Source organism: Ambystoma mexicanum, chromosome 2q, assembly GCF_040938575.1.
Source record: "Ambystoma mexicanum isolate Mex_15411 chromosome 2q, UKY_AmexF1_1, whole genome shotgun sequence".
Lineage (NCBI taxonomy): Eukaryota > Metazoa > Chordata > Amphibia > Caudata > Ambystomatidae > Ambystoma > Ambystoma mexicanum.
Window position 1 is genome coordinate 441,271,476 of NC_090924.1, and position 17,178 is coordinate 441,288,653.

At 45.3% G+C, this 17,178-nt stretch overlaps 1 protein-coding gene across 2 annotated transcripts in view; it reads right to left on the reverse strand.

Annotated features, from left to right (window-relative positions):
- The window catches only part of LOC138569485 (NACHT, LRR and PYD domains-containing protein 3-like), a 347,636-nt gene that overhangs the window by 269,794 nt on the left and 60,664 nt on the right, over nt 1–17,178 (reverse strand). For both annotated transcript variants that reach the window (XM_069647489.1, XM_069647488.1), the window contains exon 2: nt 15,534–15,820. In XM_069647489.1, coding sequence (XP_069503590.1) covers nt 15,534–15,804 — 271 coding nt within the window. In that variant the 5' untranslated portion in view covers nt 15,805–15,820. The remainder of the gene's footprint in view (nt 1–15,533; nt 15,821–17,178) is intronic.

Here is a 17,178-nt window from a genome sequence, read left to right on the forward strand (position 1 = left end):
CGCGTTTGACAATGATCTCCCTTGTGGCCATGGCATGAACATTTTTTCAGCTCTGCCCTTTACCCCTTCTGCACTGTATTTTTTGAGCATGGGTTCATGTTTTACAAAGCTGCATGAGAGCAGTGTACTCCATAATGACAAGTCGCAATTGACTGTCAATACTTACCAGATAGTTAATAAAAGCTCTATCTCAAGGCTTAACCAGCCACAACCTTTAATTTTTAAAAACAACAAATATGAGCCAGCACCAACAATCTCTGCTCAATCCTCTTTGGTTTCAACAAACTATCTGTCTTTTGATTGGCGCTAAACATTTACTACACCTTACTTGAAAAAACATCACTTTTAACCTTCAGAGCATGTTTTGTTCTTAAAACTTCATCCAACAAATAATACTTAAAATACTAACATACTACACATTAATAAATCCAGTGATCACCTTCCCTTTATTTATAACCTTTTATAATAAGGGGTATACTTCCCATGGCTCTACTTATTTTACTCTATACAGGGTTTAAGACGTCATCTTTCACAGTCCTGACTGTGCGTTTTCCCTTTGGTAATACTCCCATTGGCATTTGAGACGTCTTCTTCTATCTCTTGTGAAATAGGATTACTTAGGCGTTCCTTTATCTACACAAAAGTCCTGTTACTCAAAATATCACAATCCCGCCCCTTTATATTGCCAGTTCCCTTAGTCTACTTACATTCATTAATCAACTTGAGGCCTTTGGTATTGGCTCCTCCTTCAATCCGACCACTTTGCCTTCTGTCCACAGAGCGCCTGTGGAAAGCGACCAGGGATTTCCTCAAAGAGGAACCTGCCCACCATCTTGGTTCTTCTTGCAGGTTTATTTCTATTGACCACTATCCACAGGAAACTCCACGATCTTCCAGCTAATGGTGGAGGATGCCCGATCGTCCGAAACTCTGGAGCTAAACTGGTTTGCATCTGAACCATCCACACTGCTACCACGTGAGCATATGGCCCTTAGAAACGTGCATATGGAATGGATGGGATCACACCAGAATAATTCTGAGTCCAAATAACTGAACCAACTCAGGAAGATGGCAAAGTACTGTTTTATGAACAATTATCTAAAACAGGGAGGTTACAGCAAACATCAACGGACGTACGCTCAGTCTCTCAATGATCTCCACAAAAAATTCAATTCTTATAGTAATAATGGTCAGAGTGATGTCATACTATGTGGCAATAGTGAAAAACCTAGCAAGGATCGAGATTGGTTGAGGAAAACATCTAGATATACACTTGTATAGGAGCTAGGATTGTTACTGGCTGTCCGATATCAGGTGGACGACTTATGCCTACTTCTTGAAACATGTAATCTCAGAAACATTAGATACACCATTTCTCATTGGTCTTACAAGCTATGAGGTCCTTCGTTATATGGACTAATACAATTGGTTGGCACACTTGTGCCATATCTGGAAACTTAAGTTCATTTAGCCGCATGTAAGCCGAGACCAAGGTGCAGAGAGATAGTATATGATGCTACCTCACCACCCAATTAGCCCAGCATCCCTCATCACCCATGCCTTCTGCCATGAAATGTGTCTTTGTACTTGGCCTTGCAGAGTATACTTGTTTTTTGAGAGTGCACAGGATTGAGGGCCCTTGCTATCTTGTCTGTAACTCCAAATTCCAACTCTATTTCCATCCTTGGCTCACATGACAGGAGACCACAATTTGGTCCATTTTGCAGCCTTTAAATGCTCTAAATGAATTAATGATTGGCATCCTTTGTGTTGTTTTTTTGCATCTTAACATGAGAAGGTTCATCTTCTGCACACTCATTCTTCTTCAGACTAGATAGCTGACCTCGACTTCTAGACTCTTGACTTTGGGTCAGGCAGCCTCGCCACGCACCTCCATGAGCCTGCTATTCTGCTGCGACACAACTTTTCCATTCCCGCTTCATGGTTTCTGGCATACTTAATTCATGATACCAATGTCCAGTTTCTGTGCAACAGAGGCTTTGCCTGCATTCTATTCACTACTTATTGCTAGCTTCTATGATGACTGAATCTATCTTGCATTTCAGCGTCTATACATTTATGGAACGGCTGTTTTCTGCAGCACTTCGTGCATGTGTAATCTTCTTCCTTTACACTTGAGAGTTCACTCGATCCTTACTTGGTCATTGGTGTTCAGGATCTATACAGCACCTTCAGCTAGTACCTTGAGACGGCATGCACACCTTCTTATGACATCACTAGCTCCTCTTCTTGGCTCTTTCTCATATTCCTTTGGGGAGATCCTCCTGCAGGTTATCATTACTTCGGGGGTACATTCAATAATGTTCTCTTAATGGGTATCTTCTTCCAAACACTTGTTACAGCATTGGCACGACGAATGGAGTCAAACACAACACTTTCTCATGTCTCCAATACAGGGGAGGTAGGGTGCGGGATCTGCTGCAGATGTATACAGCTGCTCCTCCACATTAACACACTGGCATCACTTCCACTATAGTACCTTTCTGACTTCATCTTCAACCTGTTTCAACTCTTCCTGCACATCTCGCTACACAACATAACTACAAATATGAAAACTAAACACAGGGCCTATAATGATGCCCTACATTAATACATTACATGGTAACTAATATGTGTCAAACCTAACTAAGACAACACATGCGCTTTCGACAGCGCAAACCTCAATTTGCTGCCATGATGGTATGTGCTTTTAGGTTTCTTTCAGCCTGAACCTTTTTTTCACTTCCAAATCATTATTTGTCAAGCTATACATTCAAACATTCTAAGTAAAAACTAAAAATAAAAAACCTGTAAACTTAATGGGACCATACAGGTTTGCTCCTTCCCCTATGTTTATGTAGCTAATGATGTGACTCAACCCTAAGGAAAGTAGTCAGAACATATGAGTAGGGTAAGGTCTACAAATATAGCACCTTTCCCACTTTTAGTTCCTGACTCTCAGTGAAGAAAAGCACCCGGTGTACATATGTCACTGAACAAAAAAAGAGGGAGCCACACGTGTGATGTCATCAGTCATGTCATGAATGACATTTGTGATGTCATCTTTGATGTCATTGCTGTTAGTCCTTGCGGTGCACAGTGGTAGCGCGAGTTATGGTTGCTTAGCTTACCATAACTGGAAAATTTCTGGGGGTTTTCGGTTTTACCTGTAATCATAACGTCCCTGTAACAACGTTTTTTGTCAGTGAATTGTGTTGGTTTTTAGCAGGATACCCTTAGTTTGTAAAGAAGAACTGTGCAACATAGTGAAACTGCTGGCACCATTTTAATGCGGAGAGTAGTCGCGGACTATGCGTCAGTTTGCGGAGATCGGGTGGCATCCAACCTGCTGAGGAAGGCAGGTGCTCTCTTACATAGTGGTACCAATTACCAAACGCAAAGAACATACACAAACAGCACCATGCGCAAAAATTGCAAGCGAAAGTACAGTAGATTAGCAAATTGTGTACTTATGAAGCAAACAGGACAATGGCATAGGGAGTACACCATAATGGAATGCATCAACAACAGAAGTGACATGTGCCTTCAAAAATCTTACCCCACTGCTACTGTAAAGGGGAACAAAGAGTAACGGCCAGAGTAACGACCGGAAAGTGCTAAGACCTGAACATCACTACAATCTAGTAAGGACACTAAACTTTGTCTAATAACTGCACAGGTGCTGCAGTATGCAATAGTACAGAAGCACAACATGTTGTTTTGTACCTCACCAATGGCAAGCACCTTAGAGTGGCAGGAAGTAAATTTCCCTTATGACGCATTGACTTTCTATAGTAACCCCATTGGTACGCACAGTAGTGTGAACCATACATTATGTAATATATATTGCTGCATGTACACCAAACAAACACATTCTCTTTTCAGTAAGAGAACATATTGGAAAAGAAAGCAAGGCAGTACAAGCGGCAACCCTTCCACAACAGAATACGGGCAGAGGAAAGGAAAGAAACTCTGTGCATAGGGAAATGGACAGCGTGGAAGCCAAAGTGGAAAAAATGGTGAACAATTGTGCCGCCTTAAAGGTTGCGTACAAGGATATATTTTGGACAAAATGAAACAGCACTGGCACACCTGCACGTGTACTCCCTCCCCATGTCGGAGCCCACCATCCCCTCAAAAACCGTTTCATGGGAGACGTTACGGTGATACATCAATCTCTTCCTCCCCTCACAACCAAGTTGTGCAAATACCCATTTCCCCACAATAATATCCACTTCTGCTACCTCTTCCCTTTCCTAATGGGTTATATCCATGTGTACAAGTAAACAGTAAAAATTAGAATGTTGCTGAGTGTTTGTGTGGTATTCTTTTTTTCCTGAAATGGGGTTCTGACTCAGCGGCACACAGTCCTCGTTGCAATGACCGCAATTAAGAAAAAGGTAGTCCAGCCTATCGACAATGACAATGGAGGCATCCGTAAGCCCCCAGCAGGCTCCGCATGTCTGCATGTTGTCCACCACCTATCAATGCGTGTGGGAGCGGACGTTTGTGCATATTGCAAGTACACGCATGTGTGTCTGTTTCTCTGTGTCCTGGTAACACCGCCACTGTGCAGCATATGCGAAGGAACGTTAATTAGGTTGGGGTGTCCACCCACATCCTACAGGAAGCCATACAGATAAACATCCCAACTGCTGTACCCTATAAATATCCAGCATTTTGCAAAATGCTCGGCGCACGTGTGGCGCACTATTAGTCAGTAGAGAAGAGGCAAGGGTGTGCATAGGATACCCATGCACATGCGCACAACGTATTCTGCCCAAGACGCATCCAGCGGACAGCCATCCCAAAAGAGAACAGTGGCAACGTCACCATGCGACTGCACCCATGCTGCGCGTGGGCCCTTATTTCGGGGACAGGAGCCAGACCCTCGGACAGTGGCAAAGTACAGGGTTGAGCAATGTATGGAGTGTCTCCCCGAAAGTACATGCTTACAAACTCACCACAATGTGCCGTTGCACATATATGTATATTTTGCAACAATGTAGGCCTGCTTTCCGGGTGAAAGTTGTTCACAGCAACCCTACAGAAGGGTACAACCCAGAGGTGCTGTGCAATCTGTTTGCAGCTTTACAGAACAGAGTAGCAGGCCACATATGTTTGCCCTGTCAGGAATGGTTCACCAAATCTGCTGTGCTACAGTGCATCTGCAACTAATAGCAACCATGTCAGTCCAGCTGAGGATGCGCAGTAATGGAGAGAATTATGAACGGGCCTTGAAGTGACCCACACCCGCAGCAGCGATAGTCCCCATTGTCCCAATCTCATGGGTAGCTAGCGGAAAACTGGAGTATGCGCACGTTCGTTTCCCCAAGGACAGTGAGAGCCATGTCTCAATGAAGCAGAAACATTCCTTCTTCCCTTTCTAGTTTCTTCTTTGCAGCACACCGTCATTGCGTACTGTTAAAAAGTTCCACACGCTTCCACCAATGATATTGAAGAGCTCTCCATGTAACAGTATCAGCTCTGTACAACAGTCCTCTGCGTACACACCACATCCAGAAATGTTGTTGCACAATCCCTGTGGCTCCACAGTCCCATTTCCATGGCCGCCATCCTGAAAAACCCCAGATGTGGCTTTGGTGCTGCGCGCGAGCGTGGGGAATAACTTGCAACTAGGGTAGGGAGAGTTTGTTGTAAGGAGCTGCTCTGAAAATAACCTTTTTTTTCAGTTGCTTCTAGAGAAATACCTTTTTTCACTTTTTATTTGATTTTGTGTATTCTTGTGCGGACATTGTTACAGTAAATTCTTCACCGCATTTTGTAGACATGCAACCAAAACAGCATTACCAATGGGCGACAAAGAAATGCCATTTGCTTGGAAAAAGTCTGCATTTCCACAACTAATGAGGTCATTGTTGCAGAAGAACATCCCAGCAGCGGACAAAAAAGTATACATGCTTCTGTTGATGAGATACCTTCCTGCCTCTGGCTCTGAACAACTTCCAGGAGCATTGTCCCAAACTCGTTGTGGTGTTATGGATGAGAAAAGCACCTTCACAGTGGGAAAGCGCCTCTTCACTAGATTTAGCAACCTCCTCAGTCGACAGAACAAACCTAAACAAGACACATAACCCATATGCACGCCGCCTTAGTGGATGACGAAAACACCGGCTCTAGATAAAGTGGCCAGGTCTTTGCAAAATGCATGCTTGTCGGCGAAATTGCGCTCGTAGACACCGTTCCACAATGCGTCCACCCCTTCCAAACCAAAATTGACATCATAGTTTCTTTCCAGGGCATACTTGTGCCGATCTAGTAGAAAGGCATCACCTATAGGCAACACAATGCGTTTCACCATGTCAGCCAGCCTCAGTATGCAGAGTATAATGTACAGCAGTTTGACCGCCCCTTCCTGTGAACCACACCCACAGTACCTGATTGGATAATCCCGAAAGTCCCATGTCCATTGGCCAGCAAGGTAAGAAGCGCAGATTGTGGCACTTGCAGTGCCCAAAGTACTGTGAGGGCCACACCCCAGTAAAGCAGTAGCAGCCCCTTTTCCCTTTTCACTACTTTTTATCCACCACTACCTCATTAGCTATGGGTAAATAGGCACACACGATTCCACCAATGCCATCCTAGACGTTAACATCTAACACTGTCAGTCCTGCACAACACTTCGTAGGTACCATTCCAAATTCAGCCTGCTAGTGTGCTGTCACTGGACAGCACATCCAGTAGAAAGTTCAGTAAAAGATAGCAAGATTTGTATATACACATTCATCCACATGCGCACCCATCACCACAAAATGGAGGTACGGAAACATACTCTGCACTATGTGTTTCACTGTGTTATAAGTGCCTCTGCGCATGGTATCTGCCATTACGTTCTTTAAAAGCATACTGGTTTTTTTCCCATCCACTACCATGAAATGGCACTTCACTGATATGTGCTTGCAACGTTCTCATTTACCCATATCATACAGTGTAATATTGAAACAGGAACTCGCTGCTTTCCTTCCGACGATGCAACGAAAAGTTTTCCCCGCTAACCCACCTTCTACATGAATCGGAAATATAGCAGCATTGAATATATCGTACCAAGCGAAAGCAACTTTCCAAAAGATCACTGTCTCCAGAGCTGTACTTATGTCTAGGCTGCAGTATTGCAATAGGCTCTTTTTAAATCTTCCCCCTTCTACTCTCCACCCCCTGGAATGGAGCCATAAGAGGAGTGCGCGACTATGGATGGTATCTCTCCGGCACTGAAATGTTACCACTAGCTCCCAGTGGCTGCGAGGAATAAAGTGAGACAACTATGCATTGTGTAGAAGGCCTTCTTTGCCTTGGGACCTCAATACCTGCAACTCTGACTCCCTATACATCTGCATGCACAAGCTCTTCCCTCATCCGCCTCCAACTCGCTCAGAGTCCGGTGCTTCTCCCAAAAAACAGTTGGTGGTAGATGTGCGTTATCGCCTGGATCCTCCGAATGCAACAGCCTCCCTGACTTCCTGACACTTGAGGGGAACCATCACCAGTTCCGGAAGCACCTCAAAACCTTTATCTTAGCGTCTCCTGTTTCTGCTCCTCTCCCCGGCTAACTGCCTGATGTAGAACGCTCAGTGTAAAACGGGGTAGGGGTTTGGGTCTGTAGTACTGTCTCAGAAAACATAAGTTCCTGTTTTTGTTATGTACGTGCTTGCATAGAATTCTTTTATTTCTCTTTCGATGAGTTTCTGTTTGTTTGTCCTCCTGACATTTGTATGGACTGTACGTCAATGCTTCTCTTACAGTTTTACAGCATTGTCTGCAACGCTTCATGCAGAATGGCAAACAAAACAGCATTGCCAATGTAAGTTAAAAAATGCCATTTCCTTGGAACCACTGCAAATCTTGCTTGTTAATGCTGTCATGGTCGGTGCACAACATCCCAGCACTGCCATAAAGTCACACATGCTTCGGTTCATGAAAGACCTCCCAACCTCTGGCTGTGGGCAAATTACACCAGCATGGTCCCATGCACCTCTTGGTGGTATGGAGGATAATATCACCTTGGCAGTGGGAACAATCTGCATCACTGCTGTCATCAACTTCTTGAGGTGACAGAGCAAACGTGAGCACGAAATGTAGTGCTCCATAATGCACGACCACAACATCCACAGTCCCGACAGAGGCCACACATGTACAAAGGAGAACCATGGCACCGAAAACCCACTCATAGACTGTGCCCCAAAAAACCTCCACTCCTTCCAACTGGAAGTTAGTGTCAAAGCCTCTTTCCACGGCTTACCTGTGCAGATCTTGCACAAAGATATCACCCACGATGATCACTCTGAGTCTGTCCATCTCTGTCAACCTCACTGCATCGAGGCATAGGGAAATATATCACCACCCCTTCCTGTGAACCACATCCTCGACAACTGATTGGATAATCTCCACAGTTCCATTTGCAAAGGCACCATACTCAGAAGGGCAGATTGTAGCACGTGGCCCTTCCCAGCTACAGCGAGGGCCACACCCCAGTAAAGCAGGGGTACTCCTTTCTTCCGTTTCCACTATTGTTTATGCAACACTCCCGCATTAGGTAGTATTCAATAGTCACACATGCATGTAGCATTCACATCCAAGACCTCCGCATCGAACACTATCATTTCTGCACTGAACTGCAGACGTACCTTTACACACTCACATTTCAGGTCTTGTGTCATGTGAAAGCACCTCCATGCGACAGCTTTCCAAACCGATCCACGCTTTCTGTACCCACATTCACCCAGAGCGGCACCCAGCACTACTAACTACATGTAGCCGTATTTTATTTCCTCCCAGCACTCCACCAACTCCAATGATACAATACTCCAAAGTGCAGTAAAGTAGTTAGTACTCTGCGCAATGCACACTACTCAAGCACACACACTAGGCAGTTGGACCCTATGCACTGGTACACACACTTTCTCACCACAGCACACAGCACAACAGTTCACTCCATAAGCTCCTGCCATGCACTGGAAAATGGGAATAGGACGAAATGTCAGAAAAAAAATTACTGACCCACTAAAAGACCTAAAACAGACACCACGAAAAGTTCTAACTACCAAAAGTCCAAACTTTTTGTGGTATGTGTTTAGGTGTTTTGGTGGGTTAGGTATTAACATTTTTTTTTTTTAAACTGCGGGGGATGTGGGTTGTCCCCCGCAACACCCTGCTCACTTCAGTGAGTGGGGGTTGTGGGGGACACCCCTGAGCTCTCCCAACAGAACAGGAAAGAAAATAATAATAAAACAGGGGCTGTAGGGTATCCACCGCAACATCCCGCTCACTATACTAAACAGTATTGTGAGCAGGGGAAACCCCTGCATGTTTGCATGGGAAATGTACAAACATTTTGTGTTCGTGCATTTCCATGCGAACATTTCCATCGCGGGAAATGCAGCCGCGGTCTCTTCACGCAGATCCGGAAAACATACCATGTGCGAACAATGAGCACACCCATGGAATCAACAATTCATGCACAACTCACAAACCACACACGAAACGCAACAATGTGAGAAGTCGTTGCAAGCAACCCACATATCTGTTTATGTAAGGCTTCCAACCATGCATCCAAGATGCTAGGGCCTCACCACACACGGCACACCCTAGTGCACCCCACGTTTTACTCCTCATGTCATTTGTAATGCATTCCCCATCTGCAATTGCGCCTTTCACCCTGGCCACATCTTTGCATGCCTGCTTCCATGATGTTGCATTGGCTGTGCTGAACGGTATGTGAGTGGCTCTGTACATTGTCCATATTGCAAGTTTCTGATGCTGATGACTTCCTTTCATGGCGCAATATGTTAAAACACTTCCTCGAGCAAGGGTCTTGTAAAGGGCATCCCACAACAAATGGAAATGCTAACCTATGGCTCCCTAATGTGCAACACGTGCAATGACCTACAACATGTGCTCGTGAACGCATACCATCTCACTGTGGTTGTTCCACCAAGTGTAAAATGCTCTCCACACCCATTATTCAAAGGTCACCATCCTCAGAGAGATACAGAGGCAACTCTGCATGTCTGCATTATGGTGTGCTGGCTGTGGTCAAGGGATAGGCTCTTGGGTGCATGGCCAACGGCCTCTGGCCTTTGGTCATGTACCCAATAGTCTAGGCCTTACCCACACCCAGCACAACATAATGGCCTCATGAAGGGGAACATTTGCCATATACGACAATCCACAAACGTAACATAGTATGGGTGGTGCAAGGGGCAACTCATGCCAAACGCAAATAGTGCATGTGCCTCCCTAATGTCCAAGGTGGTGGCATAATCTACACCGTATGGTACTGGGCGCATATCAGGTCACTTGTGCTGTTCTACCGCGTCGGAAACATGCATACTTAAAACTGGATGTCTGCGTTATGCTGGCGTGATATGGTGCAGGCCTAGCCTCTTCGGTGCCTGCCCTACGGCCTATGGCCTTTTTCCATACACCCAACAGTGTAGGCCTTGCCCACACCCAGCACAACATAACAGAGTCATGCAGGTGAACAAGTGGCCATGTACATGCAGGCCACCCCTAGCCTCTTCTAAGGATCCACTACTTCACCACTGCACCCCCAGGACACACTAGAGGAGTTGTCACTCCATCAGGTCCAGGCATGCACTACACAGTGTAAGAATTGCAACCAATCCCCACAACCATGAAAGCAACATTTTATGCAATGATCACAAACCGCACACGGAAGGCTACAATGTGAAACCTACTTCACCCCAGGGCACATATTTGGCGGAGCAAGGTGGCCAACCATTCATCGAAGGGGCTATGGGCTTAGAAAACTCAACACACCATACTGCAGTGTACATTTCAAGTTTCATGTGGTCTTCATTGTACTACCCTTCTGCCATTGCTCTACCATCACTAACCGCAAGGGACTCACCACACACAGCACACCCTAGTACAACTCATGTTTTACTCCTCATGTCATGTGTAATGCACTTCCCATGTGCAATTGCGCATGTCAACTTTCACCCTGGCCACATCTTTACATTCATGGCTCCATGACATTGTGTTGCCTGTGCTGACTGGTATGAGAGTGGCTGTGCACATTGTCCATATTGCAACTTTCTGATGCTGATGACTTCCATATTGCAACTTTCTCACGCTGATGACTTCCTTTCATGGGTATTGTGTTAAAACACTTCCTCAATCAAGGGCCTTATAAGGGCCTAACCATAGCAAACACAAATGCTGACATGTGGCTCCCTATTCAGACCTTCCAGGATTTTGCAGCATGAAATGGCAAATTTTGCGGCATGAAATGGCAAATTTTGCGGCACAAACCTTTATTTATTGCGGCATTTTTGTGGGACATTTTGTATTAACTGGAGGGTATAAGATTGCCACATTGCAGGAAATAGGCAGAGTGCAAGGCTACAAGAGAGCCAGGGTGTCATTATTATGTATATTTTGTATTATTTAATAGGAAGAGTCCCAGATGTCTCTGGCTTGGCAGAACAGTGTTTGATTTGGCTATATTTCTGGTTTCATGTTCATGCCTATTTAATAGTATTAACTAAATTGATCATTATCAATTGTAATGCTGAAAATATTCCCCTTCTATGTTCTCCAATCCCCCAAACACCCACACACCTCTCGCACCAACACACATCTCACCAACTCTCCATCACCCCTTACATCCCTTAACCTCTCACTCTTTCATACAAATACTCACGTGCTATGTCACACTGTCAAGTCCCAAATTGCACTGCCCAGCCCCTGCCCATTCCAAATCATACTCCCAACTCACGCCTTACACTCTACAATTCCTCCCACAATATACAGTCCTTCATTCTTTTGTGCTGCTTCTGCATCTTGCATCCTTTCTCCCATTCTATCGCACTCTTCCCTCATCCTTTTTCCCAATCTGCAGCTCACTGCCTCTTTCTGGCCAACCGCTTCCTCCCTGCTTTTTGGCTCACTGACCACACGCTCCCTCTACTTTCTCTACCTCTGCTCGCTCGCAGATTTCTGGCCACCCGCATCACTGCTTCCTCTGCTCTCTTGTGCAGCGCTTTCTCCTCTGACCCACTGCTCTCCCTCTGCTTTCTTGCCTATCACTTCACATCTCACCCATCACTCTCCCTCTCTCTCAAAGTGTAACCATATTTTTATTTTTTTTAAATGTAGATTTTGACCCAGTTCCTCAAATAATGGGGCATTTAAAAAAAGAACACAGGATATGCTATTTTTAGACAATCCATTTTTGGAAATGAGAAGGTCACCTTATTCTCAAAGGTGACCGGTGCATTTCCACAGGCTTGAGCTGTAGCGCAAATTGTGCGCTGGCCTGCTGCCTTGAATGGTGTTCTGGGTTGTTTGACCGAAGTGTAATTATTTGCAGCAGAATTGACCATAGTCAATTTCGCTGCGAATTGATTTGCACTTCAGCCAAACAACCCAAAATGTACCTTTCACCAGCACCCCACCCCCTCCCCTACTTAACTGCTTGGTCGCTGATGTTTCCCCTGCAACCCTGCGGTGCCAGATCCGTCTCTCTAACGCAGGTCGGATCCGACTCCGCAGGGTCCCTTTTTGTTATTTTCTTTTTTTTCTGTCCCCGCCTCCAATTTTGAGGAAAAAGGGGAAAACACTTCTGCAACCTACCTAGACCACACACTACGCAAGCACATATAAGAACCAGTTGCACCGTAACCTCTTCCATATGTACAGTATTCCATTCGTACACGCAGTGGACACACTGCATGACTGGTCACTGCAAAATCTCCACCCATACATCGACAATTGTAGGTTGTTCTACCAATCACCACACCCATACAACCAAAAATGTGTGCAATGCAGCCAAAGCACACACACAAAGCAGCAATGTGGCACCTACTTTCAACCAGTGGACATACCTTTTCAGCCAGTGGACATACGTTCCTGTGCTAGGGCTGCAGCCATGCATCGAAGGGGCTACGGATTACCTCACACATCACACCATAGTGCACGCTATGTTTAAATGCTCATGTGTTGTGGAATGCACTCCACTTTTGCAAATGTGCCTGCCACCACTCATCATAGAAACACATCACCGCTGCAGCTGGCATGCCATACCGAAGGCTGCCTGCAATGACCACACAAGATTGTTGTGTGTTGACGTAACCGCGCATTGGCGCAGTATGCACGGATACCGCTGGCACACCACCGTCTACTTCTAATGAGATATATCACATGAAGCACTTCTCACTCCGGCACCCTTTCGATCCGTTCTTCCCACCACCTGATGCTGTGCACTATGTTCTTGAAGCATGCCGCTGTCATAGAAAACTTTTCACACACATCCCGTCATGGAACACTTCAGTGCAATAAAACCTTTGACCGTGCAGCGAACAGGGAAATGGGATGCCGGAGCAGAGCCAAATATGACTAATTTTAGTGGGCACACTGCTACGTACAAGAGGCCCAGCCATGCACACAATGCCTTAGAACCTTGGCACACACACCACAACACTATCCTCTGAAACACCATGGTGGCGTTTCCCAAAAACTTTGACGCACAACACACTTCCCTCCAGCCAACCACCAGCTGTGTCCAATGTTCGCGGACATCACAGCGTACTGCAGGCCAATGAGACTTCTGTCCGCAGAGCAAACAGGGAAATGGGTCCGCTGAGCGGACCCAGATATCACTTATTTTTTTAGACGTACATTTCAGTTCTTTGCAACAAAAGTACTGTTTGGATTCCCACCAAACACACAAAAGCACGCTTTCTGACCCAAGCCCCCGATCCTGCCGCACATTTGGTGAAAATCCGTCCAGCCTTTCGTTGCCCCTTCAGTCTATGGGAAAATAAAATTTGGGAACCCCTTTATAACTTTGCCCCCCTGCACGAAACCTCACCCAACTTCGCGAAAACATTCAGAGCCGGCCATATACTTTATTTGCAAAGTTTGGTGGGGATTCCTCAAAGGGAGCAAAATTATAAGTTGCCGAAAAAGTGCTCTTCCTATTACACGGCCGCAACCGAGCTCCATCTGCAGGCTAATGGTCAGCGACATCGTAAACTGTGTTCCTATACCGTTGATCGTAATTAGGTACTTGTTTCAGCAAAGCGCCACGTTGCAATAACAATGTACAATGTACTCATAATAAAGCTCAATGAAATGTAAACCGAATTGGTTATTAATAAAGCAATATTACCCGAGCAGCTAGTTATAGGCCCGAGCGAAGCCCCGCTTCGAGCCTCCTCATTGGCTGAGGGGCTACCACGCCCCCGCCGGGGACAATGGCCATGGAATCCCGACCAACGGATTCCCGGCCGGGTAATGCCTCGGCGAGGGCCAATCAGAAGGGGCATTATATTTCATGCCTACAGGTGTAACTCCTTCATTAAACGCTTGACTGTGCAAAGAAATGTATGCAGCACCCATAAGTATATATACGAAGCGTCTCGTAAAATACGGGGCGATTCATAATCTGTTTTAGAGACAGCGGCCGAAAATACAGGCCAATGCTACAGCACACTGGTTAAAATCCCATAAATAGTAAAAGATGAAATAAAGAAAGACAAATGTGCATTGAGGAGCCTAGAAAGGAGTGTATTATACAAGGGACCTTTAAACAAAAGATCAGGTCCCTGTCTCAATGGTCCAGGTGGCACCATGTCACTAAGTGGAGTGGCACACCACTAGTCCAACATGGGCCAGTGCCCCATAAAAGAGAGGCGAAATCAGGATCAACACGTGTAGGGCAGTGCCTCTCTAAAGTTGGCCAATGAGCCAGACAATTGGCAGCCCTCCAGAATGGAGAGCAGTCGGGTATCACAAGTGTGGGGCCTGCAAAGGCATGCACTATATGCAGCTGCCTCACCCACAATTGCCTACAAAATACAACTGAAGTATAAGAGGAATAAATGGTGCACCAAGATAACAAAATGCCATTATCACCAATGCTATATACAGCAAAAACGAGCAATATAATGCCTCCATATATAATTACTATAGCACAATACTTAGTGAGTAACATGTAATTTTGTAATGGGAATGTGATCTTACCTGACACTTGAAAGCATCTCACCTGTGCTTGTCATTTATATGTGTTTTCTTTTTTTCTTAGCTGTGGATCTCTCCAATTCTTTCTGCGCAATGTACTTATGTAGATGTTAAAATGTTCTTTGAAATCATGGGCAAGGGAAACCCCATGAAGGGTGCAGCATAACGCCAAGCAAGTTTACAGTTTCACAAACAAGCTCGAACTATATCACAAATGCAGAACCTTAATGTCCTGCATCTAATGACACAGACCACGTGACAATCAAGTTCTACAAGAATAAGAGTCTAACAACGTCTACTTTGATCTCCATATTTACAGTCGTCTTAGCTCCCTATTTCCTTGAACAATGACCTCCTATTCTCTGGGGTTGTTGGTTTTTCCTTGTCTTCCACTTTAATTTCAATCTCTACTGTCCCGTTGGCTCTTCCTCTACCTGCACTAGGACCTCCTGGTCTTGATCCATTGTACCTTTTCCTTAACATCTACTTTGACCTCCTAGCTTTGCAGTCCTAATGGCTCTCTCACTTACCTTGCAGTTTGGCCTCTAGATTGGAAGCCATGTCCCTTTTGTTGATCAGATGTAGGACCAAAGTGGTGATTTGTGTAGCTTGTCCTTCTCCATAGTAGTCCAATAGAAGATCAGCTGTACTGAGGGCATCAGCATTTTCGAGGAGCCCCCGGGGTATGTGCCTCTCCCTGTCTGACTGGATCTCATGGAGCTTTCGCTTGAACCTTCTGAACTCCGCCTCCAGCAGATCTTCCATCATGTGGGCAAGGAGTTCTCTGGAGGTCACAGACATGACGGCCAAGTGTCATCTGAAAGAGGAAAAGCAGGAGACAGTCAGGCAGAGAAAAAGGGAGAGTGCAATAAGATTGACAGTATGCTACACTACTATGAAATACCCTTGTAAGAAAGGGGGCACGGACAAATAGCAGAAATGGGGGTTCCTGGCTGCTCTGCATAACATTAAAGAGCATTTTTGGAACATAAAAATGACCACAGATCTTTATATTTGCCAAATACGTCTATGGTAAAAAGGGCTGCATGCTTTAATAGGTAAGTACATAATGCACACTGGGTTTGGTCCTCATTTCATATTTCACAACACTCAGTCAATCATTAAAATTTGTGCAAGATTGATACTGAAACAGCCCCTGTGTTTGGATTTGATGATAAAATGGCTGTGACATCGGTCATTCCATCAAGGCCCTCTGCTGATTCCTTTCTCCCATCTTAGGGTAAGGATGGCTGTCCACGTGCTCAGTTCCCAATAGACATAAATCCTAAGAAAACTATTTATATATACAGAATTGTTCAGCACAATTGCAAGAACATTAAGAATCTGCTTTGCTGGAAAAACTGTTCTAGACTGGGGTCGCAGAATTCGAATAAACTCAGTAGACGTCATTTTCACCACTTCACCAAATGATCTTGAAGGTTAACCTTTTCACGGTGTGTACGTCGCCCTGGTGTTGGTACCTCTTTCTGGTGAGGACCGCGGTTATCAGAATAGAGCTGGAGAGTAGCGTGCTTGTGGTTATAATACTAGCGAGAGCCACTCTGCCATAGACAAGGCAGGCCTGCCCTCCTCAAGAGAGATGATGGTGCTTATGGTTATAGGCAAGGTCATCGAAACCTCCCATGGGGGAAGTGGGGTGGGGGACCTGTGTAATATACCGGCAGCAGAATTACTTATATCCCCAGTAAAGTACAAATCGGTTGGTACTCACAAGGGAATAATACACGTGACGTTTCAAATCTTTTAGCCCACAGAGGGTGTCTATGTCCTTTTCAAACCTTGAAAACCTTGACATTTACAATACCTGAAACAAGTCAAAAATATGCCATACTGCTCTACCACAAGACACTTATTACACTGCAGTGCCTCAGACCGAGTTCTGCCACAGGTGGCTGGCAGGGCCATTCTTCCCCTGCTTGGGGGCATTCTGCTGCTGTTAAAAATGGTTCTCAGTTCAAGCGCGGGGGTCCTGTGCTATATTATCGCAGTGCATGCTTGCAGTAGAAAACACTGATGAGCACATTTTCAAAAAATCAGTAATTTAGCGTCAGAGAGCTGTTACGTTTGCGCTGCAACGTAAGCTGCTCCACGCTAACCAATTTTCATCAGTTGCGCTGCGGGGTGCAAATATATAGGCAAAAGGCGGCGTACACA